This window comes from Bacidia gigantensis (assembly GCF_019456465.1).
Source record: "Bacidia gigantensis strain McMullin 20006 chromosome Unknown contig_125, whole genome shotgun sequence".
NCBI classification, from domain to species: Eukaryota; Fungi; Ascomycota; class Lecanoromycetes; order Lecanorales; family Ramalinaceae; genus Bacidia; species Bacidia gigantensis.
The window spans coordinates 525,718-552,010 of NW_025408591.1; the positions used below are offsets into that span (position 1 = coordinate 525,718).

Genomic DNA, 26,293 nt, shown 5'->3' on the forward strand with positions numbered 1-26,293 from the left:
GGCAACTGGCCAATGGTGATTGAAGAAGATCGCAACACCAAGTAAGCCAAGCTCTTCCTTTCGACTCCTATCTTTACAGTCGCCAAGAAGTACGCTTTCACCGACGCTCAAAAAGCCTGTCCATGCTGTGTTATCGGCGGCACCACAACAGGCGGACTAGCTCCCCGCGCTTGATTGCTAATGGGAGGCTCTCCATACGGCGGCACCGATTGAAAATAAGCGTCTCTCTGCGGCTGTGGTGGGACCGGCTTTCTCCCTCCTGGCACGCCGAGTCTACCTCCCTGCTGATGAGGCTCGCCAGGGTGCCAGTTGGGATTCACACCGCGCTGGGAGATAGACGTCATGTTGCTATGATCACTAGCGGGACTTCTTTGGCCGTCATCTAAATCTTCGTATGAGGAGGTAGGGTCGACGAGTTCGGCAGTCTGTTCTTGGGCGTGGAGTTGGCCAGGGACTAGTGCTGTGGGCATTGGTCCTGAAGGTTGAGTCTGTTGAGGTGTTACACGTGAGGGTGGGGGTGCGGCGAAGCGTGGGTCTACGTCTTCGTAGTAGTCGTCGGAGGACTGCTTGCGGCCGTGGGCTACCGCATTGAGTTTGGAGGGGCCGGTGGGAGAGCGGGTTTTGCGGAGGGTGTTCTGTTCGGGGAGCTCTATGGGGTCTTGTGTTGTTGACGAAGTTGCAGAGTCCATTTGTATGAAGTTGGTTGGCGGTTCGGGGCTGCTGCTTTGGGGATTGCCTTTCCAAGCAGCACGTGGTGGGACGTAGGTTCCACTAAAGTCGATTAGTAAAGAAGATGGAAACTTAACATAGATGACATACTCATTTGAGCTGTAAACACTAGTCATACTCATAGGAGAGTCACGCTGCTTCTGCTGCTGTTGAAGCCCTACAAATCCTCTCACGTCGCTGTCGCTATCTCGAAGTTGATTTGGATTGGCACCCGGACTACCATGCCTGGCATCCATCTCCACAGCTTGCCCTATCATACCAAGGTCACTCGGAGGCGCTAGCGGTGGTTGCGGTGGGGATTGTCGTCTGTAGGGTTGAGGAGGAGGATCATTGTACATGTTTTGTCTATCATAGTTATACCCACCAGGGTCCGAAGCTTGGCCTCTAGAAGGTGCCCTGTTGTAGCCGTCATTATATCCACCTGGTGCCGACGGTGGACCTGGAGACTGCCTGTCATGACCACCGGGAGCAGAAGGCGGGCCAGGAGAGTAGTTCCGCCTCCCATATCCAGGAGCTGATGGACTTCGACCATATCCGGCAAATCCAGCACCTTCATATTGATCAGGTCGATTTTGTGGGGCAAAGCTGTTGCCGTAACCAGGAGGTGGAGGTCCCCTGCCGGGTGGAGGCCCCATCTGCCCTCTTCCAAATCCACCTCTACCAGGTCCTGGTCCTGGTCCATAGGGTCTTCCACGGCCGTAGCCTCTTGGTGGATAGCCTCCTCGCCCTCGACCTCCACGAGATCCGTAAGAGTTCATGGATTCGTCGGAATACTGCCGCCTCATGGGCATTGGCGGCTCCGACCGATCTCGCCGCATTCCCATCGGTGGCGCTGGACCAAAAGCATTTGATGGAGGCAGCGGGTTACCATATTCGTCTTTTGGCCCTCCGAGACCCCCTCGCCCTCCACGCATTCCCATTGGTCCACCTCTTGGCGGCACACCATACCGTTCTGGCCGATTGTCGACTTGCCCAGTGCCTCGAGTGCTCGGTGCACTGTTCAAGGTCTTATTCGACGGCGTTCGTGTGTTCAAAGGTATACGGTCCTCTTCCGACACTTTCTTCTCAAAAGCAGCGTAGCTCGGCAGCTTGTCAGATGGGGCAGTCGGAGCAGTAGATAACGGCGGAGGAGAGTCTGCTCGAACGCCTTGCGGTATCGGATTCTGATTGGCATAGAAAGTTTCACCATTCATGTCTGCATTTTCGGCTATCCTCTTCTTGCTCTCTTTCCGGCTCACCAACGTTCTCCGCATGGCGCACGTCACAATGCCGCTCGCAAGGATCAAAATGGTTGCGGCCAGGACGAGCCATCCCCCCCAGGCCAAATGTGGTACAAACAGAAGTATGTCGACAAGGAAAGCGAGCAGCGTAATTAGTAAGGTTGGTATACTTGCGATTAGGACGAAAATGAGGTATCGCGACGAGTGAGAGGGTCCATGAAAGTGAGCTCCTACGGATAGTATGAAGCATACCAACGTGAAGAGCGCGGCGACTGGATGGACGATGAGTATAGAAGATAGTGACGAGCGAGTGCCAAGGGGTAAGGAAAATTGGGAGTTGTCGCCATCGTTTCCGAAGAGTTCTTTGGCATCTAGGCTATGGTCAGAACCTTGCAGCTTCCCACTAGTGTTTCTGCCCTTGCGATTTGCACTCATTTGTTCAGCAACTGCTTTTGCAGCTGGCACAAACCTGGAAGGCAGGGAAACTTCGGGGGAAGGAGTTCTCAAGGAACATACCGACGGTATATCCCACATTAATACCAGTGCATCCTTTTGGATCGGGTTCACAATATCCCAAGACACCAAAATTAACACCCTGAACCGTTGCTATCGGTATTGCTCTGATTATTGGTGTGGAGATGGTGGCGAGAAGTAGGAGTACAAAGGCAATTAAGTAGAGGATGCTGAGGGGTGTTGCCGGCCGGAGCATAGCGTAAAAGTTGGTCGATGTGGACGGCAAGGAGGACTGTCACCTCACTGGGCTAGTCGATATCGCTGTCGAGGTCGGAAGCCTTATCGTTGGCTCAAGCCCAAGGGAGCCGGGCAAAGGAGTTGAGAAGCGCATTGGCGACGATCAGGTTGAAGATCTGGATCTTTACGAGACGAGAGCCATTGTGCGGTATGTCTGGAGGGAGTCCGGTTACTTGATTTGCGACTGGCGACTAGCAAGACAGCGAAGATAGGCAAGGTGGGTGTTGTGTGGTGGGAGTTGGGGAGTTGGTGGTCAAGTTTCGTTTTACTTGCTCTTCTCCGGTTCGGAAAGTTAGTGCCCATGCGGCTTTAATTGGACCTTGTTTCAGTACAAGGATTTCGATGTGGCGTCGTCGCGCAGTCTGTCGCAAATCTCACAAGTAAGCGATGCAATACGATGCTTGAATTATTGGGTCTGAGCCTGGCTGCGCAACTCAATGGGGATGGGAATGAATGATATGTCACGAGTATTTCTTTAATGCCACGCATGAAACGGGGGGGGAAGGGCGGTTTGGGAATCGGGATTAGCGCGTCGAATTTATGCAATTGCTGAAGATATTGAATATTTATTCACTTTGCACAAAAATATATTATGCAAGTCAGCGTCATCATTCTACACTTTCTGCGCTGTGTGCTTCACCACGCCGACGAACCCCAGAGGTCTCAGAACACCCCTTCAGCTTGGAGATGCTAGCTCCATACTGCAGTCTCTGTGCACGCTGTTCACGTCAAGCTGTTCCTGTCATCCGCTCATTACCGCCCATTCCTTTTCAAAGACCTTTCCTGAGTAAAGCTTTCTCACAGCAAAGACGAGTCCTACAGTCCCAACAGTTCCAGCCATTCACACCTCCGTCTCCCAGCTCTCTGGGAAAGGCAGCCCCGCCGAAGCGCTTCCCTAGAGCGAGAAGATGGACACGCCGTCTCTCATATCTTACCCTCACCGCAGCCGTTGTCTACGCACTCGACCACCAGTACTATGCTTCTGTGCTGCTCCGCAGTTCTCGCACATTTGCCCTAGCAATCATAGTTGCTGCAGACTACAAGATCAACTTTCGCCCCAACCCTCCTCTTGCTCCTTCCATTGGCGCCCTCCATGCACGCAACGCAGAGCGCCTTTTCGACATTCTCAGAGTCAATGGAGGACTCTACCTCAAGATCGGTCAAGCGATTGCCATGCAGTCAGCCATTCTACCTCCCGAGTTTCAGAAGATGTTCTCCAAGATGTTCGATGATGCTCCACAGAACGATTGGAAAGATGTAGAACAAGTTATCAGAGAGGACTTTGGCAAATCGCCGGAAGAGGTCTTTGGGGTCTCCTTTGATGGTGACCCTGACAAGGGACTGATGGAAAGGACTGCCCGAGCAAGTGCGAGTGTAGCGCAGGTACACTGGGCGCGGCTGAAGGATGGGAGTGAGGTTGCGATCAAGATACAAAAACGGGAGATAGACCGACAGGTAGGTTGGGATTTATGGGCCTTCAAGTAAGCAGCTCCCGGAATCCAGATCTAAAGGCGCCATCTTGACTCTCTTTGTAGGGTCGTTTCTCGAATCTACACTTGGTATTTTGACCTGCCTTTGTACAATCTGGTACCATACATCACCGAGCGCCTTCAGCTTGAGACCGATTTTGTCGTTGAGGCACAAAATGCCGAAAGGATGGCTGAACTCGTAGCCAAAGAACCTCGTTTACGTGGTCGAGTATACATTCCAAGAGTCTATCATGATCTCTCCTCCCACCGAGTCATGACTGCAGAGTGGATTGAAGGCATAAGGCTCTGGGATAAAGAGAGCTTGACATCATCTTGGGAAGGGGGTTGGCGGCAACCCAGTCCAGGTGCTGGCGGTACACCACTTCTGGCACCAAGACAAGAAGAAACAAAGCGTCAGCTCAAGACCAATTCTCTCAACGAGAAATTGAAGCCTGAACGAAACTGGTGGAGGGGTAACGACGGCAAAGGAGGCCTTGGACTGTCACTGAAAGAAGTCATGACAACAATGATTGATCTATTCTCTGCTCAGATGTTTCTCTGGGGTTGGGTTCATTGCGACCCTCATCCTGGAAACATATTCATCCGCCGCTTACCTTCAGGGAAACCAGAGCTAGTCTTGATCGATCATGGCCTCTACATTCATATGGAGCCAAAATTCCGACATCAATATAGCCTGTTCTGGAAAAGCTTGATGACCTTCGATAATGCCACCATCAAAGAGATAGTTCAGGATTGGGGCATAAACAATCCGGATCTGTTCGCTTCTGCTACTCTCATGCGGCCGTACACTGGTGGTGACAATAGTACAGGGGACGAGATCCGGAAGGGCCTCACCGGTAAGGAACAATCTGATCGTGCCTACGAGGCTCAACAAAAGATGCGAAAAGGCATTAGAGAGATCCTGTCAGACGAGAAGAAGTGGCCAAAGGAGCTCATCTTCATCGGACGTAACTTCCGAATCGTACAAGGGAACAATCAATTTCTGGGCACTCCTGTGAACAGAATCAAAATCACTGGCTATTGGGCCTCTCGATCGCTGGTGGACAGTGCCGATCTCAGCTTCAAGGAAAGGGCCAACAACTTCGGTAGGCATCTCATTTTCAGGTTTGTACTATTTGGGAGCGATGTATGGTTTTACGCCGCCAAAATTAAACAATTTCTTGGGTTTGGAGGTGGCATGGAAGACGACATGGAAGCCCAGATGAAGCATATGGCGAAAGATTTTGGAGTCGAGCTGAATCACTCGGTCTTCGAAGGATGAGAGCGGGAAGTGTCTAGCATAGATCGAAGCGCTTACCTTAGAGCATCAAGCATCGCCAAGCGAATAGAAATATCACAACTCTCTTCGCATTCATCATCTGTTGAGTATTTTGACATTTTTTTGAGCGTCGAATCTATCCCAACTCAAGGGCTAAATGACATCTCTCTTATCAGCCCAGCCAGTACCCATCCTCTTGCAAAGTTCCTGCCTGTATAGAGAAGAACACTCGCCCACCAGACTCTTCCTATAATCTCGTCATACCATCTGTCAAGCTCTTTGCCTTTCGCCTCCCCACTCTCATTGCCTCTCCGCTTCCTCCAATGCAAAACGGCTCTTCTAACAGCTTCCTCCACAATGACTGCAACTCCATTCTCAGTAAAGAACCAAGCCTCCCCGCTCGCATTCCTCCATCCGCCAGGAACCACCGTATATCCCGCGAACGAATGTACGAAACCCGAGCTCACAAACGCACCCAACACCTTCCCCACATCAGCCGCCTGCTCCTCCCCTTTCCCCAACAATTTCCGTTCCACCCACTCCCCGGGCCACACCCCATAAACAAGAAACAATCTCGAAAAGAGCCTATGCCACCCATAACTCCAAAAGTCCCTGACAGATGTGATCTCCCAAACCCTCTTCGTGTACAAACTCGGAAAATAACTCAACGGATGCGGCGCCAACGGCTTCAACAAGATCGCACACACCGAGTGTCCCAGACTGAATGCTGCGAGGAGGAACGCTCCCAGTGTAGCCGTAAGTACGCCTTGCACCACATACGGCAAGCCATCGAAATCCCCATTCCCGCCGCCTTCTTCCCCTAGAATCCCATTTCCCCCATCCTTTCCAGCCATTGGGGCAAGATACCCATCATGTATGCCCCTTATCACCGCCCAGCTCACCAACAATACCGGCCCCATATGAACCACAATACTATGCACCCGATCCCTCACGCTCGGCCGCCACGTGCGCTTCGTATGTCTCACGTCCGCCGAGCTCCAAACGAAGCCCGCACCACGCATACTCAACTCGAGCTCCAGCGCCCAGGACAGCCTATCTCTCAATCCAGTGGGCAAACCGCTGTCGCTCTGCACGCGCTCCGTTACCGCCTCGCCTTGCGCGGGCTGCAGGAAGTGTAGCGAGAAATAACTCTCCGCGTCCGGCCCGACATGTTTGTTTGGGTCCGACGAGGGGAGAGGGGTGACTGGGCGGGGGGAGTGGTGGTAGGTGACGCGCCGGGGGATGTAGCCCCAGAGGTAGTAGGAGATGAAGAAGGTGTCGAGGATGCGGGCGGCGCCGTAGGTGCCGACGAGGCAGAGCTGGTAGGTCAGGCCGACGGAGAAGGGGATGTGGTGGGCGAGTGGGAGGCGGAGGAAGAGGAGGAAGGAGGTGAGGGCGAGGGTGTTGCGGAGGATGTTGGTTAGTGTGGGGAGCGGGTTTGAGGGTATTGGCGGGAGGAGGGTTAGGGCGAGGTAGTAGGTGAAAGGTGGGAGGAAGGCTGCGAGGGGCGTGAGAGGGGTGGTGTGAGGGAGAGGGTGGAGGTAGGGGAGAGTTGGGGGAGGGTGGAGGAGGCTCATTTGAGGGAGAGGTGAGGTGATGGGAGGAACATTCAGGTGAGTCGGTTGTAAAGTAAAGATGGCGAGAATTTGATTGGCAGACGTCATGATGAGGCTGGTTTTCAGCCTTGGGAATGTGATTCGCCCCTTTTTGTTGGACGAGATGTATACAGCCTTAAGGGACTTTGACAGGCTCTTCTACGGTTTGGCATTATGCACTACGGTTTTCATATACAGTAGGTGTATCGACAAGCGTCTTTATCAAGCAAATGATGGATACAAGAATTAGATTTAGATATTCAGGGGGCCTTTTGCTACCGCCTCGCTCCCGGCTGCATCCATCCTCCCCAATCCTCTCCGTACGAATGCCCAAATTGCATCCCTTGCGCTTCATTGTCAAGTTGCTGTTGTGGCGGCCACGGGTGAGCGCTATGAGAAAACGGAGGAGGATTCGGTACCTGATGTTGTCCGCCGACACTATGCGAAGCATTCGTAAATCCATCCTCTCGACCAGGGGATGTCAGTCCGTAAGGAGGCATCATGCCATACATAGATTGGTCTATGCCAGCTGAGGATTCGGTATTGAACATTGACGGATGGATCGGCTCCTCCTGTTTGATCTGTTGTTGATTGTCGAGTGTTGTAAGGGGCTGATTTGGATATGCGAATGGGTCGGCAGAAGGAAACATCATGGCTGAGAAACCACGACCGCCTGGCCCTGTAGTCGTGTTGGTATACATGCTCGTCCCAGGGCTCTGAGGTGTCTGAATTGGAGCTGGGGTTGGTAGATAATGACCCTGTGTGCCATTTGGGTAGCTCGCATTGATTCCTAGGTTGAATGGATAGGAAGGTTGATCCCATCGTTTAGGTTGACCGGCAGATGTATTCATCTGCGGCAAATGATTTGTGTTCGCATCTGCCACTAGCTGCGCAGCGTTGTTGTAACCGTGAGATAGCCTATGGGATTGTGAGGGATTTTGTCTCTTCTTTTGCGAAGCAGGTTTGACGTGCAAATCGTTCAATTTTGGGGACAGTTGATCGAAAAGATCCTTCGATGTGGGTGTCTTGTCAGTATTATGCCATGATACGCCACCTCACATCATGCTTACAGATAGATATTTCGAACATCGATCTGCCGCTAGGCTCTTAGACGCCAGGGTTAACAAGGTATCCTTTCCCTCACGAGCATCTTTCAAGACCTCGACACTAGTGGCACTGTGAGGATTCTCTAGAACATAAAAGACGAGTCCAATGATAGCGAAGAATGTCGTGTAATTGTAGAACCAAAAGGACCCAACAAGCAGCCCCCGTCTGTTCATCTCACCCGTTAAGTGAACGATATTCCGCGAAACGCTGACGCATGCTGCGGCACAGGCGAATGAGGTTTTGTCAAGGGCCTTGGCCGTTGTATCCAACGATGCATAGTGGAGAAACGGACGGTAAAGAAACATTTGTATGTGAGCGTAGGCCATGCGCAGGATATGTTGTATCCTAACAGCGTCAGCTTCTTTTGGTGAAATAACCGTGCACTTAGAGGTAGATGTACCTCACATATTCCTTTGGACCATCGGAACCAGGCCTGAAAGGTTCTGGCAGAGTTTCCGTCCATTGTTTTAAGTCGTTCTCAATCTCCCTAATCTTGGCGTGGCTGACGATATACGAGTCTTTCTGGCTGTTTTTGTCGGCTTTAATGGGGTAGACATATTCAACGACTTTCGATAAAATAGTCACCATTCTATTATGCGCATTGAAACCTGCCATCAATGGCGCTCTCCCAGGCGGCATAAACAACAGCCTTTCTGTCGTAATGTAATCATCGTCTACCTCTAAAGGTTGATCTTGATCTATGTCGATGTCGTGCAGCGTTTGAGGTAGTCCCAGCAATATACTCACATAAACATCCATTTTCCTGATACTCCAGAATATCCGCTTCCGTACTTCTCTTTCCACTGGGTCGAAGTTGTTTTTAACTGCCCGATGTAGGCCAATTCGTAAAGCAGACCGAAGACAGATTCCGATATACGTGTAGCAGCTGCTGAGTTCCGCTGAAGATTGGAGGAACATGATCATGAATAAGACAGTCTGTAGAGATGTAAGGTCACGGCAGTCAGTGACATCCGTCATTGAGCGTGCGGTATTGTACCAATGTGATCTAGCAGAGTATTCAGCCGTGACAAATTGACGATGGGATCCCTGAGTCTTACCCTTGTTGAATGGCGTTTTGTACGCCGTTGGTCATCAGCTGACTCTGTTCAGCAGTTGCGAAAAGGGCGCCTACAGCAATCACAGAATACAATAAAGGAAGGAATTTCATCTCTTCAGTGCCTTGATTATCAGGAGGCAAGTCGTACACGCGATCGAACATGGCATAGAAGGTCGGCTGGTGAACGAATCTCAATACCGCACAGGCATCATCCAACACGTTCTGGCATAATAGCCGTGCATAGTCTTTTGATGGTAGATCATGAGTTGAGGGCGTCCTTGGCTCGAGGGGTGACTGGACAGATGAAGAGGGGGAGCTGATCGGTTGCGAGCTTGACTTCTTTTTATGAGGCGGCATAGCAAATGCTTTTGGGTCTGACGTCTTGCCCATCAAAGTTCCAAATTGCTCTCGCATTTTGCGCAAGAACACGCGCCCAGAAGAATGACCATAAAAATCCCAGTTGCCATCATCATCTAGATCTAGCGATCCGGTAATTTCGACCATTGACTCCAATTGAGAATCTGTTTTCGCGTCTACGCTTTGTTGCTTTGCAGTCCTACTGCTCCAGTTCCCTCCTCGACCCAGCAAGCCGAGCCCCTTTTCTTGCTTCTGTGGGAGTGCCTCTTGAGAGAGTAATGCGGAGTCCAGCGAAGGATCATTTAGATCTACTTCTGGTACGTAATTCTGGAGCAGCATTTCTGCTCGGCGCAATTTAGTCTCCAGTGCCTCCACATATTGTGGAGCAGGATTGCGCCGTCGATGCGAAGGTTGGTCATAAGTACACTCTCAACATAGGAAAGTCAGCCTCGAGGCCGACACCGGCGTGCATTTTCCCTCCCACAGGCTTACCGTAAGTGTAAATGGTACAGTGGGTACAAGGGTGTTTCCCGTCACATTTAATTTTCTTCCTACGACATTCGTCGCACGCCCTCGTCACCCGACGGCGCTTCTGTATAGGCGCCGTTTGCGAAGATGAGTCTGCAGGCCCTTGGCCTGACTCCATACATTGGTCGAATTGCTCTGCATCCTCTTGGTCCTGTGATTGGTCATCCGAAGCGTCTTTAATTATCGTGTTGTCTTCGGAATCCTCCTCAATGGTGCCGCTGAAGTTCAGATCGGTTTGCAACGACATCACATGGTGACAGAAATATGCAGGGTTGATGTTTGCATTCAGCTCTGAGAACTCGACTGAATCATTACACGCGGTTTGCGGGCTTCGGACTCGGAGTTTAGAAGAGTCTTGTTCTGATCAGAAAGCACGAGAGTGAACTAATTACTGTAACTGGCGAGTCGCGTCGTCCGTGTGGTCAAAGCTTAAAATGCACTGCAAGACAGGCAGGCAGGCTGGCAAGGAGGCCGGCAAAGGGGAATTGTAGGAAGGATATAAGCTCCTTCTTTATTTCCAAGCATATCTTGCTAGAACGACGTAATAGACCTGTCTCAAGCAAGGAACGCGTGTCACTGGACCTAGGCCTATCACTGATACACCGCAAGTCTTGGTCATGCAGTAGTCAGCCGCTCTTGAGAGGAGCAGGAGGTTGGAAGCAGCGAGGCAATCAGGTTGGGCAGCATGGTCAACAACAATGTTTGAGCGAATCGATCCAACACCAACATGTCACCGTCACTCTCAGGCACTCACTACTTCGTGCTTGCAGATTTGAAATAGCTGGGGTCGCGACCTTTTTGCAATCTTTGGGTCAAGACATTGACCTTGGGGGTGCTGATCATTGAATTGACAAGGTTAGAGAACGCCACGTTCTGCCGCTAGAGTCATCTCTTCCGCTGTGCCGGCAGCCAAAGAACGCCCAAGACCGACTGGTGCGTCGTTCCTGTTGGACCCTTGCAAGACCCTCCAAGACCGCTCATCCCCCACAAGCCCGCGAAGGCCCACGGGAAGAGCAATATCATACAATTTGCAGATGGCAAACCGGTCGCATGCAAAGCTGCTTGCTCACGCTTCCTACTATACATCTAGATACGCTAGATACGCGTCCTTCATCTTGAACCCTATTGGCGTTGCTAAACGCAAAACAGCAGCTATCCTCATTCAACCCAGCAGCTCTCACTATTTCCACCACAAACACTGTAGCCCTTGCCTTTGCTGCAATCGCTGCCTTCATCAAAGTCCACATAACATCATTGCCTACTTGTGTTGAAATTATAAGTATGTTCGGCCTTCGAGAATTTGATAGAGGAGATGTCCCTCGGCCGGTAAGTGGTTTCGGTCGGAATGCGAATATAACCATAGAAACATCGTTGCAGATGCCGTACTCATCAGCTCTTGGACCTTCGGGCTCTTCAGGCTTTGACACTTTCCAACTTGCCCAGAGGACTTAGGTGCACAAGAATAGGCTTACATTTTCTGTTCCCACACACGTAGGCTCTTCTGACATCTGTACATGCCATAGTGCGGTCAGGTGTTCTTTCGGTTCTCTTGCCTTGCATTATATCTTGCGCGACTACACTTGAAGACTTCCAGGGATGTGATGCTTCACAGAGTCTAACTTGAAAGGACAATCCCAACATCTAGCCTTAGACGTGGACTGTGCAATGTTTTCTAGGAGGGGAAAACGACGATGACACTGACAAAGCGTCGTACCACGGAATACAACCGACTCGTTCTCATTCAACGAACAGATACTTTCATAGTCACGGACCATTCTTAGATGATAAGTCATGTAAGGCAATGCGAAGAAAGGAAAAGATACGATGCATGATACCGATCATACTATACATACGCAAGAATCTGACTTATTTTCATGATTGCAACATTGCCATTGCTCCCGTCGGCGTCGACTAAAACTGCTGATGGCAGTCACGTTTTATATAGCACTCGACGATCTATTCAAGTGTCTGCTGTGAGCGTGACGGGGTCTCTGGTACGAACATGTGTAGATCCAGCGACATAAAACATCTTATCGTACGGCTTGATCGAGGTTTCACAGCCACCAAGAACCAAGCATGAAGGTAGCAGCCAAGACAAGTTATCTTTCCGCTGACCGCAGCAATGGCCGTTACAGGTGAGCGTCGCGGCAGTCCGTCATTCTGCCCCCCCTCGCCCGCTCTGCCGCCAGCATGCCAAGCCCTCCGAGCTGGACTAGTGTCTTGGCCAAAGTCTATTTGGGATGCGACCGCTTTTCTTTGAACCAAAACCCCCCTTCTGAAGGGGGCTGTGCATTATTGACCGATTCTTGGGCCAGTCCGAGCCATTTCATACTCCCAGCTGGCTTGGCATTCCGCTGGTCCCAAGACTTTCCTCCCTCCTCGCCCCAGAAGTGTTCCCTTTTTAATTCTCACACAATCCGGAATCCATTTATCACGGTACACCAAAAAGATTCTCATTTCTCCACCACGTGTCATCAGAACTTCTGGTTGCAGTCCGTGCTGTTTCGTGTATTTGTTTGAAGTTATCGAAATTATCACCAAGAAATCCCGCTCTTGGCGATTATGGACTCCAAAGAATCGTTTGGCCAAGACAGCCAAGCTCACGAAGCTTCCCCTCCTCAACCACACCAGCATCCTCCTCCTCCACCGCAGCCACAAGCTCCTCCTCTACAGGGCAACTCCAGCGACACATTCGTGTGTCAGTGGGTTGGGTGCGGCGAACGCTCGGCCAACGCTGAGACCCTCTACGTAAGGCCTCGACGCTGAAAGCGGAGTGCTCCAAGTGCGACGACTAACGAGAATGATAGGAGCATGTCTGCGATCGTCATATTGGACGCAAAAGCACCAACAACCTCAACCTACAATGCGCATGGGGTAATTGTCATGTGGCCGTTGTCAAACGCGACCACATTACCTCTCACATCCGAGTGCATGTTCCCTTGAAACCACATCGGTGCGAATTCTGCGGGAAAGCATTCAAACGACCACAGGATCTCAAGAAACACGTCAAGACCCATGCAGATGATTCTGTGATTGTGGGAAATCAGGGTAACCGCCCCAACGTAGGAGGAAATCAGCCGAATGTAGGCCAGAATGGCTACGGCAATGGTGTCCAAAACAAACCACGTAAGTCTCACGACACTGCAGTGTCCCTCTCCTTCTCTCCCAAATACGCTCTATTCCATCCTGACGTGATGTAGAGTTGATGGCTGACTTGCAAGCCGTTGCTTCAACAGCTGCGAACTATTTCCCAGATCAACAGATGCATGGTGGCATGCCCATGAATTATGGTCCACAAGGCCACGGCGGCAATGGAGCTCAGGGTTTCTTTGGCCCTGCCCCTCCACAGCAAGCTTACACGTATGGCAACGTCTCGTACGCCAATCACAATGCAGAGGGTGCAAATCAAGCCAATCTAGAATCGGTGAAGCACGGCCTCGACATTCTCCGCAAGCTTTTCCCAGAACACCAACGTGGAGATTTTGACCCTAGATCTTATTCACAGGTCGAACAGCGAATTGCAGCGCTGCAGAATCTCCAGCTTCCTTTCCTTTCTCAGCCAATGATGGCACCAGCTCAGGCTGTTACCGCTGGCGGCGGTAGTGGCGGCGACGACCCTTACGGCCCAGGACAGTATGCCCTACCTCCGATGGATAATCTGCGTACCAAGAACGATCTTCTTAACCTGGATCAATTAGTCGCTACGATGCAAAGCACTATCTATGAAAATCCAAACGAGCTCGCCGCAGCAGGCTTCGCTCAGCCTGGTGGTCATTACGTCCCTGCTACTATGAACTACCAGCCAAACAATGGTAATGGCCTTCAACTACCACCTGCACATAACGCACCAGCTGCAACACCTTCGTCTCATCACAGTGCCACTCCAACGTTGACCCCACCGTCCAGTGCAGCCTCAAACAACTCTGGCAACTCGCCGCCGATGATGCATCTGAACACCATGCAAACAAATGCATCCGGCGGGATGTATCCGACTCTGCCAGGGCCCTCAACATCGCAAGGATACACGCCGTCTAGCATGGCGCCGACTTCAACCTTAGGAAGCCAGTTCGAGCATGAACAACGACGACGATACAGTGGTGGTCGCTTGCAAAAGGCTGCTCCTTCTTCTTTGAGCACTAAAAAACAAGATGATCCCATGGACACCTCATCTGACGGCGCTAGAACACCAAAGAATGCTGTCACATCCAGCTCTTCATCAGAAGCTGGCCAGGCTGCAAAGTCACACGCTGCCCGCCGCCCAAACGACTTCTCTAACTCAAACCTCGATCCCGCTCTAGGTGGCCCCACGTCTCCAAACGCTGGCGAAATGTCCGAGGAGACTATCAAGGCAAACGAAGCGTGGGTCAGCAATGCTCGTACCATCGAAGCTTTGCGAACGTGGATACACAACAGACTAGAGCAGCACGATTATGATGATGACAGCAACGAGATGGATCACGATCAGCGTAAAGAGGAGACAAAGTCAGAAAAGGAGAACCTCTATCCGGTGCTAGATCGGCGAAGCAGCGAATGATTTGAGCATTAAATCATTGTTGAGATGTCGAAGAGCAGATACACGAGGAGTCGAGGCGTTGGCTTGGTCGATGAATCGACTTTCTAGTCTAAATTGCTGCGTTTGCTCTTGGACCCGTTGCCTGCTTGTCCATGGGTAGAATTGTAATATGCTATGTTCTAGCATTATAGCCAACATACACAGAAATATGTAGCTCATGTTGTGATAAGGCAGTCTCTTCCCTCATATATGGATCTTTTGCCAATTTAATATTTGGTTGACCAGCGGCAGATGCAAGAGTACAATTTCCAAGGTTTAGAGCGGCTTCCTAGGGACTTGTGCCCTAGAAAGGTCCCTAGAGAAACCCTGGACAATACAGCCCGCCAAACCACCCTCTCCTCTGTACAGCAAAGTTGTCAAGTTGCACCAGTTGTGCCATCTAACGTCCTGCGTGACACAGTGTTCTTAATGATAATAACATGTCAGCGGCCATTCATGATCTTAGAGCAGACAATGCGGGCTCGGTCGTAAAGGCAGAATTCAAGTATGAACCAGAGTCGCGATCAACATCAGATCAAGTCTCGTACGATGCAGAAAGTCTACAGCCACGCAAAAGGCGGAGGCTGACCCCACCACTCTTTTCGCCAGGACAAGACCATACGCTGTTGTGGGAACCAGCTTCACGCATAAGACCTAGGTCTGCGAAGTCATTGGTACATCAGTCTAATGTAATCCTCAGACCCACAGTATCAAATGGCAAAATTGTGGACTCGGAGTCTTCATTTGGCTCCTTAGATGTTGCGCCCTGGCTTCTTGCTTCTTTATCTGCCTTGTCAGTCCTCCGCCCTACCTCCATACAAAGAGCGTGTATACCCGCGATTCTGCGAGGGCAAAATGTGATCGGTGGCAGCCGCACCGGCAGCGGTAAAACCATAGCGTTTGCAGTTCCAATACTACAGAAATGGGCAGAAGATCCGATCGGCATATACGCAGTGGTTTTGACACCAACAAGGGAATTGGCTCTACAAATACTCGAACAGTTCAAAGCTATAGCTTCGTCTCAAAGCTTGAAGGCGGTCTTAATCGTTGGGGGAACAGATATGAGAGCACAAGCTTTGGCACTCGCAAGCCGTCCACATATCGTGATTGCTACGCCTGGCAGACTCGTAGATCATATTCAGACATCAGGGGCAGACACAATAGTTGGTTTGCGCAGGACAAAATTGGTAGTGTTAGATGAAGCGGATAGATTGCTGGCAAGCGGACCAGGGAGTATGCTCGAAGACGTTGGTACATGTCTAGGAGCACTGCCGCCGAGTCAGGAGAGGCAGACCTGTCTCTTTACAGCAACTGTCACGCCTGAAATTATGGCTTTGAAGTCGATGCCTGAGCCTGAGGACAGACCGCCGATATTCGTGTGTGAGGTTGATCCTGATGATCATACTGTGCCTCCGAGCCTCCAACAATCGTACCTCCAAGTCCCACTAACATACAGAGAGACATACTTGCACATATTGCTGCTGACTGCAGGAAATTTGGCAAAGGAATCAATCATCATTTTTTGCAATCGCACTGCGACAGCTGATCTACTTGAAAGATTGCTCAGACAGCTCGAGCACAAAATTACTGCGCTTCATTCCAAGTTGTCGCAACGTGAAAGGACTGACAACCTTGCGCGCTTTCGTGCGAAGGCAGCTCGGATACTAGTTGCTTCTGATGTGGCATCTCGTGGTCTCGACATCCCTAGTGTTGATCTTGTCATCAATTATGACGTTCCTCGCAATCCAGATGATTATATTCATCGTGTTGGGCGTACCGCTCGCGCAGGAAAATCAGGTGAGGCAATTATCTTGGTCGGACAAAGGGACATCGAGCTCTTCCTTGCCATTGAGAAACGAGTAGGTATCAAAATGAAAGAATGGCAGGAAGAAGGAGTGAACCTCGAGACCAGAGTTGTCAGAGATGGGTTGAAGGACATAGGCGAAGTCAAACGACGGGTGGAACTAGACATCGAAGAAGGTAGAGATATCTTAGGACGGAGGAAAAGAGGTAAAATCAAGAGGTTGGAATGAGGGGCTACCTATGAAAGGTGACATCTTCCGAATGGATTCTATGGCTCAGGATGAGCTCCAACTCGAGTCTTGCATAACCGATGAGTACGAAGTAGATAAACGACTGACAGGGCAGGCGCCACAGCTTCACAGCTTCACAAATTCTTTATTGACAAGATCATGCCCCTATCTTTACACTTATTAGGTCGTAAGTCGTTATGACGGACACCTCAAGTAAATATCAGGATGGCAAAATGCGCAAAAATGCGGACGCCTCAAAAGCTTGAGAGCCAACGTATAAATCGTGTCTTGGCACTTTGTTTAGAATTTTCGGCGAATTACCTCGATCCCTCACTGCTTTTGAGTACACTCACCCACTGCCATTTTCTTGATATCGTTAAAGTGTCGATGTTATGAGAATCCTTGCTACGAGATGACGTCGAAACCAATGCTGCAATAGCACGAAAGATTGCCCGCATATTGTTGAACACATATTCGCTCGCGTCACGCGTTCTTTACTTTCCCCTCGGATAGCGATTAATTTACCACCAGCCACTCTATGGCGTTCGTTATCACATCAACAACATTCTATCTGGTATCGCATATCACCACAGCATTATAACGAAATCGAGCTATATTTATGGTGCTAACGGGCGTGAAGAGAGTCGTACTATTTACAGGTGCGTGTGATCCTGCAAGTCTCTGACGTAGACGGTCCGAGTCGGGGTCAACACAGGCTGCATGAATAAGCACATGCGCACACCGCTCGAATCAGAACAATACGCGTTTCTAAAGATTTATGATCAGTCGATGACTTGATTTGCTGCTCATACAGATTTTTGGTGATGTCTACATTATCTGCACAAAGGCGCAGCGGCCGCAAGCGGGCTGCTAACACCCGCATCGCCGACCTACCAGAAACCTCGCCTTCACAAAGACCCAGGACAACCACAAAGCGAAGAAAGGTCGGCTCCTCTCAAGCATTACTAGCTGCAGGTCCCAAAGCTGATACGTTGAAGCCAAATCATCCGCCAGCTCGTAATCGACCGTCACGACGCCCAAGAATCTCAGATGAATTAGGAGACAATGAGACAGAGGAGGAAGAGGATGACGACGACCACGACATTAGCCCAGAAGAAGAAGCTGAGGAGCGGCGGGACTCCATTGTGCGGTGCCTTGATGTTGCATCTTACGAGGTAAATGCCGCTGCGGCTCATCATAATTCCACAGTGTCCAACATGGGAAATGTAGAAGCATATGCCACAATATATGGTAGAAATTGGACATTTTATGTCGATGAGATCAAAATCATCATCGGACGGCAGGCGGAAGAGACGAAACAAGAAGATTATGATAAGGGTCAAGCCAATATTGACCTTGGCCCAGCCAAAATGATATCAAGAATACATGCAGATATAACATTTGACGGAAAGAACGATTGGCATATAACTGTTAATGGTCGTAATGGTGTACGGATTAATGACCATCAGCTCAAGAAAGGAGATTCTCATAAGGTCGGAAACGGGGACATCATTGGTATTAGTGGTACCCAGATGCTGTTTCATCTCGCAGGACAGCCAATACGCATCTCACCCTGGCTAAGTGCGAAGACGGGTATACCAGAGGATCAGGGCGAAGTCTCAACAAGCCCTGCTTTACGTCGAGGTACTCTCAACAGTCGTTCTTCATCAGAAAGCCAGCATACGCTACAAGATGGCAACCTTCCGGCCATCTCATCAAACGCAATGCTAGACGACCGGCCCCAAACCCCAGAGCCTGCTCAGAAGAGAGAACCAATAACGTCTGCAAAGAAGCGTTCACCGATTAAGCGCGGTATTATGATGGAGTCGACAGAGCAAATTGACTACTCGTTGGACAGCTCAAAAGATTTCAAGCCCGCTTATAGCTATGCGTCAATGATCACTTGGGCAATCCTAGCCACTCCAGATGAGGCCTTGACATTGAATGGCATTTACGAATGGATCAAGAAGCATTACGCGTATTACAGGCTAACAACTTCGGGTTGGCAAAATTCGATCCGCCACAATTTGTCTCTTAACCAGAGTTTCTACAAGATACCACGCAGGCCCGATGAGCCCGGGAAAGGTATGAAATGGACATTTGTCCAGGAAGCTCGGGAAGCTACTATTGCTGCTGCACATAAGAACTTGAACAAAGGTGGTGGACGTATTTCGTCGGCGCCTGGGTCTCCGGCCGATCCTCCAACCCAAGCCTTGTTGATTATTCCTGAGCCTGGCCAAAGTGCTACAAATTCACCCACGCAACGCACTCCACCGTTGTCCTCTTCGTATCGGCTTGAGGCACAAAACACATCCACTCCCTCCCACGAGGCTTACGAAGAGGTCCCACTGCCAATTTACGCGCCGACGCAGGGACAGCTACCAATGCTGTCAGACGAGACTTCTCCAGCGCCGCGTCGCTTTACCAACAATAATCTTACTATTGCTGGCTCTTCACCTATTCTATCCACTGGCTACGGAAACTCTGGCTTGCCGATGCATACCCCTGCTCCTCGAGCATTCAACCTTCCCGCTCCGCAACCCAACACTGCCAAATTGCCTACTAGCCATATGACTCCTGTGACCCCAGCACCATTCTGGAAGTATGGAGGAAGCGGCCTAGATAGTACACCAGCGAGATGGCCCGATAGCAGTCCAGTCAAGATGGAAGGAAATGTGCCACTAAGCAGCAGTCCTCCCCCTGTGAATGGCTTTGAAAGTCCCACCAGGAAGGCTGGCTCGTCGCAACAGCAGAACACCGCTCACGCTAGCTTCGGGCCTTCGGCACAAGACGGGCACATTACGCTTGGTAATCATGGGGCTGGGCTGGGTGATCATTCAAATACTAGCCATCGAGAGGACTCTGATGGTGGGATTGATCTTTTCAAGTGAGTTTGAAGCAAAAGGTCGTAGTTATTCGGGATCGTAGTCACTGATCATTAAATGATAGAGGCTTCACAAAAATCAGCGCATATCACCAACCACAAAGGACCTCGATGCAGTCAACTCAGACGCAAGCACGAACCCAGGCACATTAAGGTGTTCCATTCAACTTTGACTATGAGCACTCAACATCATGCAACCGAAATTATCTCCGGCTTCTCAATCTAACACTACATGCATTGGGCCAAGCTCGCTAATGGCCAGCAATCAGCCTATTATGAAGGCTAAATCCTTATGCTCTACGTTGACCTCTAGACACGGAAACACGCTGCTTGAGGCACCTATGTTTCCTGTCCCTTCGCTACACGCGCGACGATAATGATTTTGAACGGTGGAATAGTGGCCGGGCGCTGGCGGTGTTTTCTTTTCCTATTCGATGCGACGTGGAATTTTGTGGCCGTTCGTTGTCAGGCCTTTCGAGACGCAGCTTTTTCGTGCGAAGATCATAGCGCGAGAATTGAGAAATTGGCAACGTCTACTAGATACTATCTACGACGCTAAATTGAATGAAGAACGTGCTTTTATCAATATCGCTGCCTTGCCGCTAGTATCATTTACTGCTGGAAATTTGTGATCTAACGCACTGCTTTGACTAGCGTGATGACTTTACCTTTTTACTGAAGACCGACATCTGCAAGTCTAGAAGCAGATTGAAAAAGGTTTCAATGGAGATATTGTTCTTAACGCTGTGGCAAGGGAGCTGACCGGCAGCGCGCATGTCGAACGATGACCCCGACAGACCGCATTAGAGGCACCTTTTCTTGATCCTCCAGCTTAGTAGGAAACTACAGCCTATTCCAAGACTTTGAGACGGAATCTGCTGGAATGAGTGCCATGAAGTCTTCTGAATTTACTATCTTACATCCCTAGCTAAGGCTCACCATAAAGTTGGCTTGCCTTGACATCTGCTCAAGCCATTCACATCATAACATCCCTCCCAGCTACACCTTAGCACAAGCCGTAGTTTCAGAGCACTAGTCTGCAATGTAAATATTGCTTCCGCTCAGTGAAAGCTTTTTCCCTCTCTCATATTGTGAGTCTGAAGTTCAGCATCTCAAGCAGCAATAGTAGAAGTTGCTTCTACTAAATCAAATAGAGCAATCGACCACTCGTTATCGTAGTAGCCCCGCCTGATCAAGGTGCTATCACAGCATAACAACTCCTCCATCGACATTCTCCTGATCCGCTGCGTCTGATTCTATTGTGGACATCCCATGCTTCTCCTCCATCGCGTCCAGGATTTTCATACGCTCCGCTATGCTCAAGGGAGGCTCTACCTTGTTATCTGTTGATTTCCATTGGGCATCTTCAAGCTTCTTCGTCTCTACCTGCGCTTTCTCTGTCGAGGCAGGAGACGGTGCCTTTTTCTTCATTGGCGAGCGTAGGTGTGGTGGAATGTATTCGCTCTTTGGAGTTGGGGCTGTCTCAGAATTCCACGAGCTACTGTCTGTAGTACCTACCACAGGCGAAGAGAGGGTGCTTGAAAGGCCATCATGTAGCTCGCTAGGAGTTTCTGTCGATACCAAGTTCGTTTGGCCACGTTCTCGAGCAGCGGTGGTAGCAGCTTCGAACGCTTCGTCCATCGCATCTTCGTCAAAGGGCATGGACGTTGGCTTAGGTTGATGTAAATTTCTTGGTTTACTCTCTCCGTCCGTGGGTGTCCGCGTTGCTTTCACCATCCGATTGGCCTTTCCGATACCATTGTCGCGGCGAGCATCCCTTCTGGCTCTCTGCTCGTCAGCCTTTCGACCTTTCACCTTGGCACGCTGGAATGATTCTTCATCAACCAATTCGGCCATGGGAAGTATCTTCACTGGTTCACCGCCATCGCCGCCTTCCTCCTCTATTGCCTCCCAATCCTCCAGCTCGTCTTGCAACCTATCTCTGGCTTCGGCAGCTACTTCGTGAAGCTGCTCATGGCTTAATTTTGTGGCTGGTTTATTGTCCGGGGAGAGTGCAGCGATGGAGAGACCGAGTAATGCTTGAGTGGTGTAGACGGCGTCATTTCCCTGCAAATTGTGAATACTGTTAAAAAGGAAGCAAAACTTTCTACACTTACAGCGTTATGAAGATTCCAGCCCACGAGTTCAAGCTCCATAAGAAGAGCCCCCAAGCTGATGGGGTTCAATTCGTGCTTATAGGCTCGGTACATGTTTCCGGTATCGAGGACTTCGATCATATTTGAGAGATTGCCAACGTCGTACCCAACATTACGGAGGAAGTCAAGGTCTGATCTGACGCCATGACCCAGTAGGACAACATTACGCCGGTGTGATGGATCAGCCTCAACGTGTGGCTTGTATTGGGATCCTCCCCTTGGCACTTCTTTAGCACTGAATGGATAAGGAGTGTATTTCCCGGGCTCGGAGTATGGAGGCTTGAAGCACGAAGCGACGACTTGCGGTATCTCCTGCGTAGAGATCCATTCGCTTGTACCAAACTCCGGCTGGAAGCGATCAGCACATCCTGCGACGAATTCAGAGTTGTTCAAGTGAGCTGTTTCTACGATGCGGAAATGACGGCAGCGCAAATGGTTCATCCACCTTTTACCACCTTCACCAGGTGGTGCTCGCACGATATCCAAAGTATCGAGCGTGCAAAACCCGATCTCTGTTATCTTACGATGATCCTTCTCAAAGACTTCGATGTCGACGCAGACAAAGATCACGTTCTTGTCGAAATCGTAAGGAGCCGCAGATGTCATGTCCAGAGACGGCAGCTTAATACCTGCAGCTAGCTCGAAGTCCTCCTGCGCCTTTTGCGACTCCTCGTGGGACATATTTGAGTCTTTATGAAAGTCTTCGAATTTGCCGTCAGTCCCTCGAGGACGCAACCCCAGGTAGCATTGCCCTCGTTTCAATTCGCTACACCATCTCCTCTTATTCTCAACACGATCCTTACGTTTCTTCTGCCTGACCGCTTTGCTTTTCTTTTTACTAGCAGCCATAGCATCGAGCATCTTTTGCCTGAAGAATGGAAAGGATCGTTCATCAAGCACTTCTGGCGCCTCCAATGGAGAACCTTCCACAGGAATCATGCCTTCTAGTTCAAGCATACCGCAATCCTCCGTGAAACGTCCGAGATACCGAGGACGAGGGGTGCCTTCTTCGACAAATGAAAGCTGGAATCCAGGCACCTCCGAAACGTCGGGAAAAGAAGCATAAATGCCGAGAGATTTTTCAATCTCGTTGAATAGTTGCTCGACCTCGTTTTGTGGGATTAGTAACAATGGTTTCTCCGAATCTCCTAGAAGGGTACGAATGTAGTATCTGAAGATTTGTGAGTGACACTACGCAACAACTGCTCGTGAAGTAAAGGCGTGGCTGGTGTTGTTCACTGAAACAAAGGACTTTGATGACTGCAAAAATTCACAAGCCTTGTGGCATAAGGTACATCACACTCGGACGAGGGACACTAGCGCCGCCGATGCAAGTACTGATACATAAAAAGGGTACGAATGCCATCTAGCCTTGTGCACTATGGGTTGCGCATGATTACTCACAGGTTCCAGCCACGCTCACGAAATGCTCCCCACGCGAAGTATTTCTCGGAGACCATCTTCATTTCCTCCGCTCTCAGATGTTGATACGGCCACTTGGTGACGGCGGCGTACGGGCAAAATTGATCTTTGCGCTGAGCCAGTTGACCCGTACAAAGATCCATGTTTCTTGAGCTAACAAGTACGGTCGTGAGTCAAGTCATTGGGAGCGCTGGTCGTCAGTAGAGGTTCGAGATGACGAAAACCTTCTTATTGTATGGCTTTGGCGTTCGTTGAAGGGGGCAAAAAATACTACGGACAAGGAAAAGAAGAATCACGAGAGCCACAATATGAAAATAAAGTAATGTCTGGTCAAAGTGTGAGTGTAGGAAAGCTTGAAAGGCGTAGGAGCAGCAAAAGTCACAAGGCGAAGCGTGTCAGTAACTTCCGTCACACGAACTGATGTGATGAGTTGTGAGCATCGATCACTGCGACACAGTGTGGGCCTCATATACTATCGTAGGCTGCATCATGTGCGCAGTCAATACTAGGCACTCTCAGTTGTTTGTTTTTAGTGAGAGTGTTGATAAATGAATTAATTAAATCACCTCAATTAAATACGCTAAGACTCAGCCCTACATAGAACTACATTGAGTTAGTCGAGGCTACCTTAGAACTAGCAAGCTTGGCTGCCGAGTGCGATAGAGCACGATTCATTCGACAAGTCCAACTGCCAGACGCGCAGCGGTGCATTGCCTATCATGGCAGCCCAAATGATCATGGCAAGGGATGCAGACAAGTCAGATGATCCTGACGCGCAAGCTACTCTGACGGACTACCTCGACTACACTGAGTATTTACCTTCGGACCTCAACCGAGCTCTCACGCTCATCGGCAAGCTTGACGAAACATATTTGGCCAGAGCAAACAATGTTCACGAGCTTTCGAAGCAGTATGGAGCTTTGCCCGCGTCTTCTAACTCCAAAAATTCCGATTCGCAAGCCCTTCGGGCGGACTTGTCCTACAACCTCAACAGCGCGATTAAGGCTCGCGAATCAGCATACGGGGAAGCTGAAAGACTCAATGAAATGGTGAACAGACACTATAATCGACTTGTCGGGATCAAAACAAAGCTACTCGCCCTGCCCAAACCACCATCAAGGGATCCTACACCAGTTGCCCGGTCGCCTCAAGTAACTCGCAAGACCCCACCTGCGCGCATCACACTTCGCCTGGACAGCGCAAGGTTCGCGGCCACAGGGGGAAGAGTTGCAGATAAAGAGAGGAAGAGGGTACATCGAAGCCGAAGAATCACTGTGCCTGGAGAGGTGCTTCCCCCACCAAACCCAGATTCGCCTCAAACATATTCGGACTCAGATTGGGAATCGATACCTCCATCTCCGCTTCCCATGCCAACATCTCGTGTTGGTGGCTCTCGATCGCGATCTCATAAGCCTGCACGCTTGAAACCACCGAGGCTGCCTAAAATACCCAAAGATCGTGGTCCTAGACCACCGCGGCTTCCTGGTATGGGAACGAACGTACACAGCTCAGTTGCAGGAATATCGACTAGCAATGCCTTATCAATGCTGCAGAAACCACCTCCAGATGCCATGCGAGGAAGTGAATATGCGCCATGGATGAGACTTACCGAATATGAAATGGCTTTGCTAAGGAAAAGGATGAAGAAGAATGCTATCTGGACTCCTAGCGAGACCATGATTAGACGTGAGCTTGCGCAAGCAAATCGTGGTCCTGACAACTATCGTAAACAGAAGGCTGAATGTGAGGAAGCTGAGGAGGAATTTCTGGATGTTGACAATATTGCATCCTCCACTCCCGGGAAACCTCTGGCGCCTGGTGAGATAAGTGCGGATGCATTGGCTATGGGCACGTCAAACCTCCAAAATCGGGGAATGAAATTGAACGAGGCCAAGAAACAGAAGCGAGAAGCTTTGCTGCAAGCATCACTTCAGGAAGCACAGCAAGCAAATAAACGACTCGAGAGCATTGGCAGCGATTTCAAGGATCTCTTCACAAAACCGCTCCCTCTTTCTCTTGAAAGTCCCTTGCTACCAAAAGGCCTGCCTAATGGCACCACTCCAAAGAAAGATCAATCTGCCAAGAAGAAGAAAAAGAAGGCGAAGGAAGAAGAGAAGGCAGTTGAAGGACAATCTTCGAAGAAGAGGAAGCACTCAGACACTGTTGTGAATGGAGCGTCATCAGCCCCACCTTCTACAAAGTCCCCCTCGGACGACAACCCTGGCCCATCACCGGACAAGCCATTGTTCAAGAAACGGAAGGTCCAGCCAACGACTCCTACTACGATTGAAACCGTTATAACTACGGTTCCCTTAGCTTCCCCAGCTCCAGCTGCCCCTTCTGCGCCGGAGCCTGTCAGGCAGAGGACTAAGTCACCAATTCCAAAAACCCCTTCTATGCCAGCACCTCAGAGACCAACACCATCTACTGCGCCAACCCGAGCGCTGACAATCGCCACCGCCACGTCATCCCGCCCCCGCCGTGTATCTCTAACACTACGGGGCCCAGCTTCACCAAGTAACAAGGAAAAGGTTGTAGCTGCTTCAACACGCTCAGTACCTAAGCAAGGATCCTCAGCACCGTCATCAGCAACGTTACCTCGAGAACGTCCTCGTCGAGCATCGGCAACACCGGCAACACCGGCAACACCGGCAACACCGGCAACACCGGCGACCCCGACAACCCCCGCTCCAGTCCTTACTGCTGCTTCGAGACGCAGTAAACGACCTGCGCCTGGTGCAGTGTTGCAAGACCACGAAGGCGGCGCCGCAGTCACGGTAGGCAAACGTACTAGGCCACCTAGAGACGACAAGACAGCTATGGATAAGTGGGCGGGCAACGTTACGGGGAAGCAAAAGGACGCAAAGGAAAAGGAAAAGGAAAAGGAGGCGCAGCGAGATCAGGCAATGGGCGGGGAGCTCATCGATCCTGACGAGCCTCGTTATTGCATCTGTGGAGATGTCAGCTGGGGAGAAATGATTTGCTGTGACAATGATAACGTATGGGAAATCCCTCGAATGGTGCTCTCGAATAGTATTGCTAATCATCATTCATGCAGTGCGAACGGGAATGGTTTCACTTCAGCTGTGTGGGCTTGACGGAAAAGCTACCCCGACGGATGAAGTGGTATTGCCCTGAATGCAAGATCAAATTGA

At 50.3% G+C, this 26,293-nt stretch overlaps 9 protein-coding genes across 9 annotated transcripts; 5 read left to right on the top strand and 4 right to left on the bottom strand.

Moving 5' to 3' along the window:
• Positions 1 to 107: 107 nt before the first annotated feature.
• Positions 108 to 2,384, bottom strand: KY384_000982 (uncharacterized protein; the record flags this gene model as incomplete). The annotated part of the gene is made up of 1 exon (XM_044809514.1): positions 108 to 2,384. The coding sequence occupies one exon, from the start codon at positions 2,382 to 2,384 to the stop codon at positions 108 to 110; it is 2,277 nt and encodes a 758-aa protein (XP_044673421.1).
• Positions 2,385 to 3,386: 1,002 nt separating this feature from the next.
• KY384_000983 (uncharacterized protein) lies at positions 3,387 to 5,450 on the top strand (the record flags this gene model as incomplete). Its single annotated transcript, XM_044809515.1, has 2 exons — positions 3,387 to 4,180; positions 4,235 to 5,450. 2 exons carry the CDS (start codon positions 3,387 to 3,389, stop codon positions 5,448 to 5,450), a joined length of 2,010 nt encoding a protein of 669 aa, XP_044673422.1.
• Positions 5,451 to 5,600: 150 nt separating this feature from the next.
• KY384_000984 (uncharacterized protein) lies at positions 5,601 to 8,908 on the bottom strand (the record flags this gene model as incomplete). Its single annotated transcript, XM_044809516.1, has 5 exons — positions 5,601 to 5,658; positions 5,712 to 6,596; positions 7,553 to 8,052; positions 8,113 to 8,494; positions 8,550 to 8,908. The coding sequence occupies 5 exons, from the start codon at positions 8,906 to 8,908 to the stop codon at positions 5,601 to 5,603; spliced, it is 2,184 nt and encodes a 727-aa protein (XP_044673423.1).
• A 295-nt stretch (positions 8,909 to 9,203) lies between these two features.
• On the bottom strand, positions 9,204 to 10,338 carry KY384_000985 (uncharacterized protein; the record flags this gene model as incomplete). The annotated part of the gene is made up of 2 exons (XM_044809517.1): positions 9,204 to 9,991; positions 10,119 to 10,338. 2 exons carry the CDS (start codon positions 10,336 to 10,338, stop codon positions 9,204 to 9,206), a joined length of 1,008 nt encoding a protein of 335 aa, XP_044673424.1.
• A 2,315-nt stretch (positions 10,339 to 12,653) lies between these two features.
• KY384_000986 (uncharacterized protein) lies at positions 12,654 to 14,625 on the top strand (the record flags this gene model as incomplete). Its single annotated transcript, XM_044809518.1, has 3 exons — positions 12,654 to 12,839; positions 12,899 to 13,217; positions 13,292 to 14,625. The coding sequence occupies 3 exons, from the start codon at positions 12,654 to 12,656 to the stop codon at positions 14,623 to 14,625; spliced, it is 1,839 nt and encodes a 612-aa protein (XP_044673425.1).
• Positions 14,626 to 15,083: 458 nt separating this feature from the next.
• Positions 15,084 to 16,676, top strand: DBP8 (putative RNA helicase; the record flags this gene model as incomplete). The annotated part of the gene is made up of 1 exon (XM_044809519.1): positions 15,084 to 16,676. The coding sequence occupies one exon, from the start codon at positions 15,084 to 15,086 to the stop codon at positions 16,674 to 16,676; it is 1,593 nt and encodes a 530-aa protein (XP_044673426.1).
• An 824-nt stretch (positions 16,677 to 17,500) lies between these two features.
• Positions 17,501 to 19,567, top strand: KY384_000988 (uncharacterized protein; the record flags this gene model as incomplete). Its single annotated transcript, XM_044809520.1, has 1 exon — positions 17,501 to 19,567. One exon carries the CDS (start codon positions 17,501 to 17,503, stop codon positions 19,565 to 19,567), a length of 2,067 nt encoding a protein of 688 aa, XP_044673427.1.
• Positions 19,568 to 20,763: 1,196 nt separating this feature from the next.
• On the bottom strand, positions 20,764 to 23,281 carry KY384_000989 (uncharacterized protein; the record flags this gene model as incomplete). Its single annotated transcript, XM_044809521.1, has 3 exons — positions 20,764 to 21,627; positions 21,678 to 22,887; positions 23,121 to 23,281. The coding sequence occupies 3 exons, from the start codon at positions 23,279 to 23,281 to the stop codon at positions 20,764 to 20,766; spliced, it is 2,235 nt and encodes a 744-aa protein (XP_044673428.1).
• Positions 23,282 to 23,869: 588 nt separating this feature from the next.
• On the top strand, positions 23,870 to 26,236 carry KY384_000990 (uncharacterized protein; the record flags this gene model as incomplete). The annotated part of the gene is made up of 1 exon (XM_044809522.1): positions 23,870 to 26,236. The coding sequence occupies one exon, from the start codon at positions 23,870 to 23,872 to the stop codon at positions 26,234 to 26,236; it is 2,367 nt and encodes a 788-aa protein (XP_044673429.1).
• Positions 26,237 to 26,293: the final 57 nt, after the last annotated feature.